The sequence below is a fragment of the Rhinatrema bivittatum genome, unplaced genomic scaffold, assembly GCF_901001135.1.
Source record: "Rhinatrema bivittatum unplaced genomic scaffold, aRhiBiv1.1, whole genome shotgun sequence".
NCBI classification, from domain to species: domain Eukaryota; kingdom Metazoa; phylum Chordata; class Amphibia; order Gymnophiona; family Rhinatrematidae; genus Rhinatrema; species Rhinatrema bivittatum.
In genome coordinates this window covers 120,764-135,332 of record NW_021820801.1, presented here as the reverse complement: position 1 = coordinate 135,332, position 14,569 = coordinate 120,764, and the positions used below count along the sequence as shown (strand labels likewise).

Here is a 14,569-nt window from a genome sequence, read left to right as displayed (position 1 = left end):
TATGGGAATAAGATATAGGATACTCAGAGGCTTTTATCCAGAGCTGAGCGTGTCTGTAGTATTGGGAGTAAGATATAGGTTACTCAAAGGCTCTTATCCAGAGCTGAGCGTGTCTGTAGTATGGGAATAAGATATAGCATACTCAGAGGCTCTTATCCAGAGCTGAGCGTGTCTGTAGTATGGGAATAAGATATAGGATACTCAGAGGCTCTTATCCAGAGCTGAGCACAACTGTAGTATGGGAATAAGATATAGGATACTCAGAGGCTCTTATCCAGAGCTGAGCACAACTGTAGTATGGGAATAAGATATAGGATACTCAGAGGCTCTTATCCAGAGCTGAGCACAACTGTAGTATGGGAATAAGATATAGGATACTCAGAGGCTCTTATCCAGAGCTGAGCACAACTGTAGTATGGGAATAAGATATAGCATACTCAGAGGCTCTTATCCAGAGCTGAGCACAACTGTAGTATGGGAATAAGATATAGCATACTCAGAGGCTCTTATCCAGAGCTGAGCACAACTGTAATATGGGAATAAGATATAGGATACTCATTACTCAGAGGCTCTTATCCAGAGCTGAGCACAACTGTAATATGGGAATAAGATATAAGATACCCAGAGGCTCTTATCCAGAGCTGAGCACAACTGTAGTATGGGAATAAGATATAAGATACCCAGAGGCTCTTATCCAGAGCTGAGCACAACTGTAGTATGGGAATAAGATATAGGATACTCAGAGGCTCTTATCCAGAGCTGAGCACAACTGTAGTATGGGAATAAGATATAAGATACCCAGAGGCTCTTATCCAGAGCTGAGCACAACTGTAGTATGGGAATAAGATATAGGATACTCAGAGGCTCTTATCCAGAGCTGAGCACAACTGTAGTATGGGAATAAGATATAGGATACTCAGAGGCTCTTATCCAGAGCTGAGCACATCTGTAGTATGGGAATAAGATATAAGATACCCAGAGGCTCTTATCCAGAGCTGAGCACGTCTGTAGTATGGGAATAAGATATAGGATACTCAGAGGCTCTTATCCAGAGCTGAGCACAACTGTAGTATGGGAATAAGATATAAGATACCCAGAGGCTCTTATCCAGAGCTGAGCACAACTGTAGTATGGGAATAAGATATAGGATACTCAGAGGCTCTTATCCAGAGCTGAGCACAACTGTAGTATGGGAATAAGATATAGGATACTCAGAGGCTCTTATCCAGAGCTGAGCACATCTGTAGTATGGGAATAAGATATAAGATACCCAGAGGCTCTTATCCAGAGCTGAGCACAACTGTAATATGGGAATAAGATATAGGATACTCAGAGGCTCTTATCCAGAGCTGAGCACAACTGTAGTATGGGAATAAGATATAGGATACTCAGAGGCTTTTATCCAGAGCTGAGCACAACTGTAATATGGGAATAAGATATAGGATACTCAGAGGCTCTTATCCAGAGCTGAGCACATCTGTAGTATTGGAGTAAGAACTGTACAGCAGTAAATAGTTTTGCCTTGGTTATTTATTTATTTATTTATTTAATGTCTTTTTTATACCGATAACCGTTCACACATCGTATCGGTTTACAGTTAAACAGGAACCATTGGGCAGAACCCTTACATATAACATTGCAAACAGGTTAACTTTTGGGCAGGGCCCTTACATAAAATTGAGAACAGCAAAATCACTATATACATATCACCAAAACTATATACAAAAGATAAGTACATAAATAGCCGAGTCAAAGTACAAAATCGATAGGCATACAACGATATTCTTTGAGCAAAAACGATATTCTTTGAGCAAAACCCATAAAATAGATTGGGTGAAATGGAAAAGTTTTCTTCCTTTTGATTTTCAGGTGTCTGTGTTGAACCCCGATGGTTCACCAGCCAGTGGTGTCCCTGTACAAACCATCAGTCCAGGAGGAGCCTCTGGGGTGACAGGAGCAGAGGGAACAGTTCAAATGGTTATCAACACACCAGCTGATTCATCCCCACTGAGAATTTCAGTAAGTGCTGGAGAATGGCAGACATGCAGGGACCTCTGAAAGTGCCCTGTAGCTAGCATGAGAAATATGTTACATGGGGTTTGTTGAATGTTCCTGTCACAGAGCTCACTTGATTCAGAAAGTGCAGGCTACAGGAAGCTTTGTACAGCTGTCTAATTTCCTAGTCACCACTTTTCCTGCTCATGAAAGGACTTGAATAGGTTAGAACATAAGAAATGCCATACTGGGTCAGACTGAGGGTTTATCAAGCCCAAGCATCCTGTTTCCAATAGTGACCAGTCCAGGCTACAAGTACCTGGCAAGTCCCCAAACATTAGATAGATCACAAACTACTATTGCTTATTAATTACCATCATAACAGTTTATGGATTTATCCTCTAGGAAGTTATCCAAACCTTTTTTTAAACGCAGTTACACTAACTCCTGTAAGCACATCCTCTGGCAATGAATTCCAGAGCTTTATTGTGCGCTGAGTAAAAAAGAATTTTCTCCGATTAGTCTTAAATGAGCTACTTGCTAACTTCATGGAGTGCCCCCTGGTCCTTCTATTATCCGAGGGAGTAAATAAGAGATTCATTCCAGGGCGGGGCCAACAGTTATGTGCATAACTCTATATTTTAAAACCAGAGACCGCGGCGCGCCTTGACTCGTTATCCGCGTAACTTTACTGCTGCTCCAGAGGAGGAGCAAGTCCGTAGCTCTCGGGTTTTAGGGTTTACAGGACAGGACGAGGGGGTCTGGGTCAAGTGAGGGGCGTGCAGGATGAAGAACCAGAGCGCTCTGGAATACCTCGATGTTACCTGGGCAAGCTGGTGGACTAACTGGCTTGTCCCTTGCACGAGCGAGTTTTAAAATCCTCCTACACACGCACGTAAAAGGCAGGAAAGTCCCAGGGAAGACACGTGGTGTACGTTTTCACGAGCAATCTCTTAAGAGCGGGCATAGGTGTGTGAGGTGTAATTTAAAACACAGGCACACAAGTGGGATTCATCCCCACAGTATACAGACATTTCTAAATAAATAAAATGAATAAGTGTGCGCACGATTTAACACTGCAGCCCATCTCCGCTCGCACACCGATACTTGTGTGCATGAGCGCACGCAAGCTCGTTTTAAAATTAGCCTGTGTGTCAGCAAGGCCCTTTCTGGGGGAGATTCCCTTCTTATATGGGCAGGGAGAAAGCAGACTCTTCATGAGAAAAACGTTTTTTTCCTCAGCTCAGCCTGCTACAAGTACAGGATGAGACACAGTCCTCTTCTGGCTGGAAATGACCAGTAACGCCTCAGCGGCCAGGTTTTCTCCTCCTCCTCTGGGCTCCAGGCTCAGCCAGGACCAGGCTCCTTGGGCCTTCCTTTGCTGTTATCTGGGATGCTGTCAGCCCAGACCCACAGCCCTTCTGGCTTGGGGGGCCCCCATTCTCCACCACCTAAGGCTTGGCTTTTTAATGGTACAGGTTAAAACCGCAGCCTCGGGCCTTCCAGAAGTTCGTCAGGCCTCTGTGTCCATGGAAGCAGAAGCTTACGGAGCACGGGAAGCATCCAAGAATTATCTGAATATCGGGGTGCACGCCACAGAGCTCAGAGCTGGGGACGTCCTGTCTGTGAACTTCATGCTGAGAAATGATGACCTCAACGTTCAGAACGAGATCCAGCACTTCACCTACCTGGTAAGACCTCGATTCGTGGTGCGTAACGGAGGGGAGATCACTCAGCACCCGTCGTAAAGCAGCAAGGTGGGATCTGTGCGCAGTCAGGTACATGGAGGCAGCACTCAGGGACCCAGTCAAAGTCTCCTTTCCCTCTGCCCGTCCCCCCTGCGAGAGCTCTAAGTGGTGTGTGCGTCATGTTTTCCCATTAGATTCTGAATAAGGGAAAGATAGCTCAAGTTGGACGACAGCCCAGGCAAAGAGGACAAACCCTGGTCAGCATGTCTCTTCAAATAACCCCGGAGTTCATCCCATCTTTCCGTGTCGTGGCTTATTACTACGTGGCAAGCGGGGACGTGAAGGAGATTGTGGCAGACTCGGTCTGGGTGGATGTCAAGGACACCTGCATGGGAACGGTAGGTTATCTCAATAACTCTTCCTCTTGGTTGTTGCATCGTCTACCGATTTATCAATCAAATGCTGATTAGCCCTTACGTCTTCCCTTCAACAGCTCAAAGTATCGGGAGCCACTGAGAGGGATAACAGAATCCAAGAACCGGGCAGGCCACTGACTCTGAAAGTGATGGGTGACCCTGGAGCGACGGTGGGACTGGTTGCTGTGGACAAGGCAATTTATGTTCTGAACAAGAGATATAAATTATCCCAGAAGAAGGTGAGATCCTGTTACACTCTCCCTGTTCAGGGAACATCACTCGAGGGGTTAACACAGGACAGATTGGGACATAGGATGGTCTTCTGCCCGGCTAGCCCCCTTCTCGGCAGATTGGGCCTTTGGGTGCTGGGTGCTAGTAGGACTCCTGTGTGGCAGCAGTACATGGTGAGGCTGTAGACGGGTTGGCCAAGGCTGAGTCTAGGAGCAACTGCAGGACAAGGACAGAGACAGGATGCAACAACATCAGACTAGGACAGGGTGAGACCGAGACAGGACAGGACTGGAACAAGATGGAACAGAGGCAGCAAGGCAACACAGAATGAAGAAGCCCAAAGGGAGCTAGGCAGAGGTTTGTAGGCCCCTGGGCAACAGAATAAGGCAAGATAGGCCACAAGGCAGGGCAAGACAATGAATGAGAAGGCCAGATGGCCACAAAGCAAGGTAAGCCAAAGCATAAAGTGAGAAAGCCGGATGGCCACAAGGAAAGGCTAGGAGCAGAAGATCCAAAGGCTAACAATAAGCTAGGAGCAGAAGACCTGAAGGCCACAGGCAAGGCTTGAGGATAGGTAGCGAGAAAGACAGAGGCCAGGACAAGGAAGTAAAGGTAACTCCATGAACCGACAAGATGGCTATGGCAGGGCTTGGATGATGTAGGACAGAGACCTGGGTGTGGTGAGAACAGAGCAGAGAAGCTTGGCCAGCCTGAAGACTACTCTTGTTGAGGTCCCCTGGTGGCCCCCACCTAATGTTGGGATTTAAAATACTCTAATACCTTGCAGTCTTAAAAAAATATTCTATGCATCTTCAGAAAAGGCGTCCTGATAGCTGTATCTCCATGTTATTGAGGGATCTGCTGCCATGGAAGAGTGAGTGAATATTTTATTTAATTCCCACCGTTGCTTCCTAGATCTGGGTCATGGTGGAGAAGCAGGATCTTGGCTGCACAGCTGGCAGCGGCAGGGACAGCATGGGCGTATTTACAGATGCCGGCCTGGCACTGCAGACCGACACAGGAATTGGGAATCCCCCACGATCAGGTAAGGCAGCTTACAGCACATACAGGAATCGCAGGAGAACATTCAGATTGTAGATCTGGGGAATGAAAATCATATTCTGAGAGGACGTGCTTCCCTCTCCCGTCCCAGCCTCGTAGCTGCTGGGATAAGGAGGCGCACGCTAGGGGCCAGGCAGTAAACGTGCAAAAGGACTTCAAGTCTTGCTTTCGCTGGTTTGAAATAGTCCAGGTATTGCCCAAAGATTTAAATTCCAAAAAAACTTCAGAAGGGGGGGGGGGGGGGGAAACACAGAAAATATTGTCAGAGGCAAACGTTTGTACAAAATCTTATGTGGGAGCTGGAGAAAGTTCTGCAGAGCTGGGTGAGAGTTTTATTCTGTGTAAATCTGGCCCTTCATAGCGTTAAGAGAAAGTACATCTTTGGGGTAATGGAGCACTGTTTTTTATAGCTATGCAAGCCCGCTGACTTGCACCTTTTCCCTCTGTTGCACCCGAAGCTTCAATCTGCTCCTGAATCTATCCTGCGCATACACACACTGCATGGCAAGGCTAGGATGTATGTGCGTATTGTATGTGCTCTGCATGTATTGCCCCTGCCTCTGCATGGACTGACAGGAGTCAGTGTGTTTTATTATGTTATTATGCATGTTTATTGCTGTAAAATCATCTTCCCCTGTGTATGAAAGGCAGTTTTGTGTGGGTGCCACTGTGGGTGCAGTATGTGCTCTGCATGTATTGCCCCTGCCTCTGCATGGACTGACAGGAGTCATCATGTTTTATTATGTTATTATGCATGTTTATTGCTATAAACTGCCTCAGGTGACTCAGGGAAGCAGTTAATAAGAAAGTTTAATCACATAAATATGTACATGGGCACGTCATCTGTGTGTGTGCAGTTCCCACACTGCCCACAAGATTCAGGACACAGCAGCATGAGGAAGAGTGAGCCCTGGAGGTGGTGATGGGAGACCGATGCGGTGCAGCTGGCAGAGAAGGCAGAGCAGAAGCTGCCCTGGGACCAGGAAAGGATGTGCAGGAGGGATGGAGACGAACAGAAGCTTGCACTGCATCGTACACCTCGTCAAGCCCTTCAGCCAGTAAAAATATAACGGAAACCTCAGACAGATTACAAAGCCATAAAATCAGATTATAAACAATATTAAGAGTAATGAAATATAACAAGGTTAAAAACATTTTAAAAAGTTTGCAGCACAACTCCCGCCTCCCATGTAATGCATTAACCTCCATTCCCATGACTAGGAAGCCAGCTGTCTCCTAGTGGCACTGGGGGGAAAACCATCCCCGGAGATTTCATTTCAGAATGAGTGTCCAGCAATAATGCTGAAAGAAGGGATCGTCCTGCAAGCCACACGAGGGATGAGCGGCAAGCATTTGCCCATGATGGATAAAGGATGACCTTGCACGGCCTTGTCTGCATTCACATTTCTTCTGTTCAGAGTTGCAGTGCCCCCAGAATTCACGGAACCGCCGTTCCTTAATCATATCGGGGAACAAAGCTACGAAAGGTGAGTTCAGTACCTCTGTCTGCTCTCCTGGGAAGTTCTTACTCTGCTCGTCAGCCCTGCATAAGAATAGGTGAGTCCTGGTCTGCCTTCCTCAGGTCAGAATTCAGATGAGCAGAAGATATCATTACCATAAGGGAATTATAAAGGGACTCCCAGTGGTGGGTAGGATGGAGGGGAAGGGGTGAGAGTGAGGGAGGAGAGTGGGTGGGGGATCAGAAGGTGACATTACCAGGAAATGTAAAGTAGTGAGGCTGCCATAAGGGAATTATAAAGGGACTCCCAGTGGTAGGTAGGATGGAGGGGAAGGGGTGAGAGTGAGGGAGGAGAGTGGGTGGGGGATCAGAAGGTGACATTACCAGGAAATGTAAAGTAGTGAGGCTGCCATAAGGGAATTATAAAGGGACTCCCAGTGGTAGGTAGGATGGAGGGGAAGGGGTGAGAGTGAGGGAGGAGAGTGGGTGGGGGATCAGAAGGTGACATTACCAGGAAATGTAAAGTAGTGAGGCTGCCATAAGGGAATTATAAAGGGACTCCCAGTGGTAGGTAGGATGGAGGGGAAGGGGTGGGGGGAAGGGTGAGAGTGAGGGAGGAGAGTGGGTGGGGGATCAGAAGGTGACATTACCAGGAAATGTAAAGTAGTGAGGCTGCCATAAGGGAATTATAAAGGGACTCCCAGTGGTAGGTAGGATGGAGGGGAGGGGGTGGGGGGAAGGGTGAGAGTGAGGGAGGAGAGTGGGTGGGGGATCAGAAGGTGACATTACCAGGAAATGTAAAGTAGTGAGGCTGCCATAAGGGAATTATAAAGGGACTCCCAGTGGTAGGTAGGATGGAGGGGAAGGGGTGGGGGGAAGGTTGAGAGTGAGGGAGCGGAGTGGGAGGGGGATCAGAAGGTGACATTACCAGGAAATGTAAAGTAGTGAGGCTGCCATAAGGGAATTATAAAGGGACTCCCAGTGGTAGGTAGGATGGAGGGGAAGGGGTGGGGGGAAGGGTGAGAGTGAGGGAGGAGAGTGGGTGGGGGATCAGAAGGTGACATTACCAGGAAATGTAAAGTAATGAGGCTGCCATAAGGGAATTATAAAGGGACTCCCAGTGGTAGGTAGGATGGAGGGGAAGGGGTGGGGGGAAGGTTGAGAGTGAGGGAGCGGAGTGGGAGGGGGATCAGAAGGTGACATTACCAGGAAATGTAAAGTAGTGAGGCTGCCATAAGGGAATTATAAAGGGACTCCCAGTGGTAGGTAGGATGGAGGGGAAGGGGTGGGGGGAAGGGTGAGAGTGAGGGAGGAGAGTGGGTGGGGGATCAGAAAGTGACATTACCAGGAAATGTAAAGTAGTGAGGCTGCCATAAGGGAATTATAAAGGGACTCCCAGTGGTAGGTAGGATGGAGGGGAAGGGGTGGGGGGAAGGGTGAGAGTGAGGGAGGAGAGTGGGTGGGGGATCAGAAGGTGACATTACCAGGAAATGTAAAGTAGTGAGGCTGCCATAAGGGAATTATAAAGGGACTCCCAGTGGTAGGTAGGATGGAGGGGAAGGGGTGAAAGTGAGGGAGGAGAGTGGGTGGGGGATCAGAAGGTGACATTACCAGGAAAAGTAAAGTAGTGAGGCTGCCATAAGGGAATTATAAAGGGACTCCCAGTGGTAGGTAGGATGGAGGGGAAGGGGGGGGGGGGAAGGGTGAGAGTGAGGGAGGAGAGTGGGTGGGGGATCAGAAGGTGACATTACCAGGAAATGTAAAGTAGTGAGGCTGCCATAAGGGAATTATAAAGGGACTCCCAGTGGTAGGTAGGATGGAGGGGAAGGGGGGGGGGGGAAGGGTGAGAGTGAGGGAGGAGAGTGGGTGGGGGATCAGAAGGTGACATTACCAGGAAATGTAAAGTAGTGAGGCTGCCATAAGGGAATTATAAAGGGACTCCCAGTGGTAGGTAGGATGGAGGGGAAGGGGTGGGGGGGAAGGGTGAGAGTGAGGGAGGAGAGTGGGTGGGGGATCAGAAGGTGACATTACCAGGAAATGTAAAGTAGTGAGGCTGCCATAAGGGAATTATAAAGGGACTCCCAGTGGTGGGTAGGATGGAGGGGAAGGGGTGAGAGTGAGGGAGGAGAGTGGGTGGGGGATCAGAAGGTGACATTACCAGGAAAAGTAAAGTAGTGAGGCTGCCATAAGGGAATTATAAAGGGACTCCCAGTGGTAGGTAGGATGGAGGGGAAGGGGTGGGGGGAAGTGTGAGAGTGAGGGAGGAGAGTGGGTGGGGGATCAGAAGGTGACATTAGCAGGAAAAGTAAAGTAGTGAGGCTGCCATAAGGGAATTATAAAGGGACTCCCAGTGGTAGGTAGGATGGAGGGGAAGGGGTGAGAGTGAGGGAGGAGAGTGGGTGGGGGATCAGAAGGTGACATTACCAGGAAATGTAAAGTACTGAGGCTGCCATAAGGGAATTATAAAGGGACTCCCAGTGGTAGGTAGGATGGAGGGGAAGGGGTGAGAGTGAGGGAGGAGAGTGGGTGGGGGATCAGAAGGTGACATTACCAGGAAAAGTAAGTAATGAGGCTGCCATAAGGGAATTATAAAGGGACTCCCAGTGGTAGGTAGGATGGAGGGGAAGGGGTTGGGGGGAAGGGTGAGAGTGAGGGAGGAGAGTGGGTGGGGGATCAGAAGGTGACATTACCAGGAAATGTAAAGTAGTGAGGCTGCCATAAGGGAATTATAAAGGGACTCCCAGTGGTAGGTAGGATGGAGGGGAAGGGGTGAGAGTGAGGGAGGAGAGTGGGTGGGGGATCAGAAGGTGACATTACCAGGAAAAGTAAAGTAGTGAGGCTGCCATAAGGGAATTATAAAGGGACTCCCAGTGGTAGGTAGGATGGAGGGGAAGGGGTGAGAGTGAGGGAGGAGAGTGGGTGGGGGATCAGAAGGTGACATTACCAGGAAAAGTAAAGTAATGAGGCTGCCATAAGGGAATTATAAAGGGACTCCCAGTGGTGGGTAGGATGGAGGGGAAGGGGTGGGGGGAAGGGTGAGAGTGAGGGAGGAGAGTGGGTGGGGGATCCGAAGGTGACATTACCAGGAAAAGTAAAGTAATGAGGCTGCCATAAGGGAATTATAAAGGGACTCCCAGTGGTGGGTAGGATGGAGGGGAAGGGGTGGGGGGAAGGGTGAGAGTGAGGGAGGAGAGTGGGTGGGGGATCAGAAGGTGACATTACCAGGAAATGTAAAGTAGTGAGGCTGCCATAAGGGAATTATAAAGGGACTCCCAGTGGTAGGTAGGATGGAGGGGAAGGGGTGGGGGGAAGGGTGAGAGTGAGGGAGGAGAGTGGGTGGGGGATCAGAAGGTGACATTACCAGGAAAAGTAAAGTAATGAGGCTGCCATAAGGGAATTATAAAGGGACTCCCAGTGGTAGGTAGGATGGAGGGGAAGGGGTGAGAGTGAGGGAGGAGAGTGGGTGGGGGATCAGAAGGTGACATTACCAGGAAAAGTAAAGTAATGAGGCTGCCATAAGGGAATTATAAAGGGACTCCCAGTGGTAGGTAGGATGGAGGGGAAGGGGTGGGGGGGAAGGGTGAGAGTGAGGGAGGAGAGTGGGAGGGGGATCAGAAGGTGACATTACCAGGAAATGTAAAGTAGTGAGGCTGCCATAAGGGAATTATAAAGGGACTCCCAGTGGTAGGTAGGATGGAGGGGAAGGGGTGAGAGTGAGGGAGGGGAGTGGGTGGGGGATCAGAAGGTGACATTACCAGGAAATGTAAAGTAGTGAGGCTGCCATAAGGGAATTATAAAGGGACTCCCAGTGGTAGGTAGGATGGAGGGGAAGGGGTGAGAGTGAGGGAGGAGAGTGGGTGGGGGATCAGAAGGTGACATTACCAGGAAATGTAAAGTACTGAGGCTGCCATAAGGGAATTATAAAGGGACTCCCAGTGGTAGGTAGGATGGAGGGGAAGGGGTGAGAGTGAGGGAGGAGAGTGGGTGGGGGATCAGAAGGTGACATTACCAGGAAATGTAAAGTAGTGAGGGCTGCCATAAGGGAATTATAAAGGGACTCCCAGTGGTAGGTAGGATGGAGGGGAAGGGGTGAGAGTGAGGGAGGAGAGTGGGTGGGGGATCAGAAGGTGACATTACCAGGAAATGTAAAGTAGTGAGGCTGCCATAAGGGAATTATAAAGGGACTCCCAGTGGTAGGTAGGATGGAGGGGAAGGGGTGAGAGTGAGGGAGGAGAGTGGGTGAGGGATCAGAAGGTGACATTACCAGGAAATGTAAAGTAGTGAGGCTGCCATAAGGGAATTATAAAGGGACTCCCAGTGGTAGGTAGGATGGAGGGGAAGGGGTGGGGGGGAAGGGTGAGAGTGAGGGAGGAGAGTGGGTGAGGGATCAGAAGGTGACATTACCAGGAAATGTAAAGTAGTGAGGCTGCTATAAGGGAATTATAAAGGGACTCCCAGTGGTGGGTAGGATGGAGGGGAAGGGGTGAGAGTGAGGGAGGGGAGTTGGGGGATCAGAAGGAGTCAGACAGCGTCATTGTATGGCTCATAATGTGATAGGAAACCCAGGTCTCTGTTGAGCCCTTTTTTTGTGGGTTTGAAAGTGTCTGATCATTTTAACTTTGAAAGTCTTAGGTTTCTGCACTGTTTGAAATCTCCCTTTGATTATCTGGTTCTGAAATGTGCTCCCCCACCAGGCAGTCAGCCTGGTCCTCCCTGTGGTGTAACACTGCGGCCAGGACAGCTTCATTTACAGAATTAAAGGTCTCTGAGCACCCTGAGACCCCCCACTCAGGCACTGGCAGCTAAGGATCCTGCAGGCTCCACATCTGTGCAAGGTTCCCCTGCTTCCGGCATCCCGGCACCTGGCTGGGATCTGGATCTGCCCAGAACCCCATTCTGGTACCAGCTCATTTTACTACTCTTATACCTCCCTGGCTCTCTCTTTTTTTCTGCTTCCTTATTAAGTCACCTGAGTGGGGTCTGCATGCCCTGTCACAGTTCTGTTCCTTGATATGCGGTGCTGGCTATGTTTGAAACGGGAGAGTGAGAACAGTTATTTGTATTCTGCTGGCAATATTTCTCGTAGCGCGTGCTTATGTGGACCAGCGGCTGCGCAAATGCTGTGAGGATGGGATGCAGGAGAATCCCATGGGTTATTCCTGTGACAGGCGGGCAAGATACATCCTGGATGGCAAGGACTGTTCAGACGCATTTCTGGACTGCTGCAGATATATCTTCGAGAAGCCAGTGATACAAAAGTTTGCGTTTGTGCGTCGGAGTAAGTATCTTAAAGACAGAGAGAAAAGAGGCTTTCCCAAGCACCGTAGGAATGAGACTTCATCCACATCTGTTCCAGTCCTTCTACAACACAGAGGTGACCAAATCTGCAGATGACATAAAAGTAATTCAGAGTAGCTAAATCACATGCACCTTGAGTACTGACAGGAAACAGAGAGTAGGATTAAATGGACAATTTTCTCAGTGGAAGGGAGTGGACAGTGGAGTGCCTCAGGGGTCTGTATTGGGACCCTTACTGTTCAATATATTTATAAATGATCTGGAAAGAAATACGACGAGTGAGATAATCAGATTTCCAGATGACACAAAATTGTTCAGAGTAGTTAAATCACAAGCAGATTGTGATAAATTGCAGGAAGACCTTGTGAGACTGGAAAATTGGGCATCCAAATGGCAGATGAAATTTAATGTGGATAAGTGCAAGGTGATGCATATAGGGAAAAATAACCTATGCTATAATTACACAATGTTGGGTTCCATATTAGGTGCTACAACCCAAGAAAGAGATCTAGGTGTCATAGTGGATAACACATTGAAATCGTCGGCTCAGTGAGCTGCGGCAGTCAAAAAAGCAAACAGAATGTTGAGAATTATTAGGAAGGGAATGGTGAATAAAACGGAAAATGTCATAATGCCTCTGTATCACTCCATGGTGAGACCGCACCTTGAATACTGTGTACAATTCTGGTCGCCGCATCTCAAAAAAGATATAATTGTGATGGAGAAGGTACAGAGAAGGGCAACCAAAATGGTAAAGGGGCTGGAACAGCTCCCCTATGAGGAAAGACTAAAGAGGTTAGGACTTTTCAGCTTGGAGAAGAGATGACTGAGGGGGATATGATAGAGGTGTTTAAGATCATGAGAGGTCTAGAGCGGGTAGATGTGAATAATAGAAAGACTAGGGAGCACTCCATGAAGTTAGCAAGTAGCACATTTAAAACTAATCGGAGAAAGTTCTTTTTCACTCAACGCACAATTAAACTCTGGAATTTGTTGCCAGAGGATGTGGTTAGTGCAGTTAGTATAGCTGTGTTTAAAAAAGGATTGGATAAGTTCTTGGAGGAGAAGTCCATTACCTGCTATTAAGTTCACTTAGAGAATAGCCACTGCCATTAGCAATGGTTACATGGAATGGACTTAGTTTTTGGGTACTTGCCAGGTTCTTATGGCCTGGATTGGCCACTGTTGGAAACAGGATGCTGGGCTTGATGGACCCTTGGTCTGACCCAGTATGGTATGTTCTTATGTTCTTATGTCTTATGTTCCTCCTGACCCCTCGCTTTGTCTGGGTTGCTTTCTTAAAAGTGCAGTTCATGTCTAAGGCTGTATCTGTACCTCCTCCTCCTCCACCCACGGATAGTGAGTACCTGGCTGATGAACACATCGTATCCAGAAGCCAGTTTGCAGAGAGTTGGCTTTGGCAAATAGAGACTCTGCCATCAGAAGCGGATCGAGACGGGTGAGTCTAAATAAGATCTGACATTTTTGCATTGAAAGAGATTGGGGTTAAAAACTTCATGAAAGTACAGGAAATGTTCTATGGACACCACAAGTTACAAACACAGCCATTCTTACCACAAAATACTATAAAAAATCTATTAAGCACCATAACGTAGTAAGAATCTCTGACGGCCCCATATAAAGCCAGCGTTAAGTCTGCTAAAACAGAGGAGAGTGCAGTTTCTGGAACCCAATGGATTGCAAGATCCGAGGCAGCGAGGGTTTTACCAGAGGTAAATCTTCTCAGACGAATCTGATCCATTTCTTTGATTGGGCGACCAGAGAGTTGGATCAGGGGAGAGCGCTAGATTTACAATACTTGGATTTCAGAAAGGCCATTGTTACTTATAAATAAGCTGAGCGCCCTTGGTAAGAGCCCTAAATTGATAGAGTGGGTTAGAAACTGGCTGAGTGGGAGGTGACAAAGGGATGGTAAATGGAGTTCATGCGAGGAGAAGGTTACGAGCGGCAAGGACCAGTCCTTGGAAGCTTTCTTTACAATATTTTCATAAGTAGCATTGTGGAAGGATTATCTGGAAAGGTTTGCTTTTTGCAGATGATACCAAAATGTGCAATAGGTTAGACAGCCAAGAAAATATGAGGAGGGATGTAGCGAAGCTTAAGGAATGGTTTTGTGTCTGGAAGCAGAATCTGGGCTGCAAAAACCCAAGGGAAAAGTATAATATTAGTGGTGCAATGCTAAGCATGAAAGAAGAGCAGGATCTGGGGGTGATTGGAGGCCAAGCAGGTGGATAAAGCGATGGGTGAAAGCCAGAAAGCTGCTTGGGTGCATAGGGAGAGGAAGGGTCAGCAGAAAAAGGGAGGTGATGCTGCCCCTGTATAGGTCCCTGGTGAGACCTCACTGGGAATACTGAGTACAATTCTGGAGACCCCACCTTCAGAAGGATAGAAACAGGATG

The 14,569-nt window shown here is 48.1% G+C and overlaps 1 protein-coding gene across 1 annotated transcript in view; it reads left to right on the top strand.

Annotated features, from left to right (window-relative positions):
* The window catches only part of LOC115082146 (complement C3-like), a gene marked incomplete at its 5' end in the record, with an annotated part of 68,872 nt that overhangs the window by 13,423 nt on the left and 40,880 nt on the right, over window positions 1-14,569 (top strand). Inside the window, 8 exon segments of the mRNA XM_029586405.1 lie at window positions 1,870-2,019; window positions 3,474-3,686; window positions 3,878-4,081; window positions 4,177-4,338; window positions 5,246-5,375; window positions 6,811-6,879; window positions 11,938-12,129; window positions 13,455-13,608. Coding sequence (XP_029442265.1) covers window positions 1,870-2,019; window positions 3,474-3,686; window positions 3,878-4,081; window positions 4,177-4,338; window positions 5,246-5,375; window positions 6,811-6,879; window positions 11,938-12,129; window positions 13,455-13,608 — 1,274 coding nt within the window.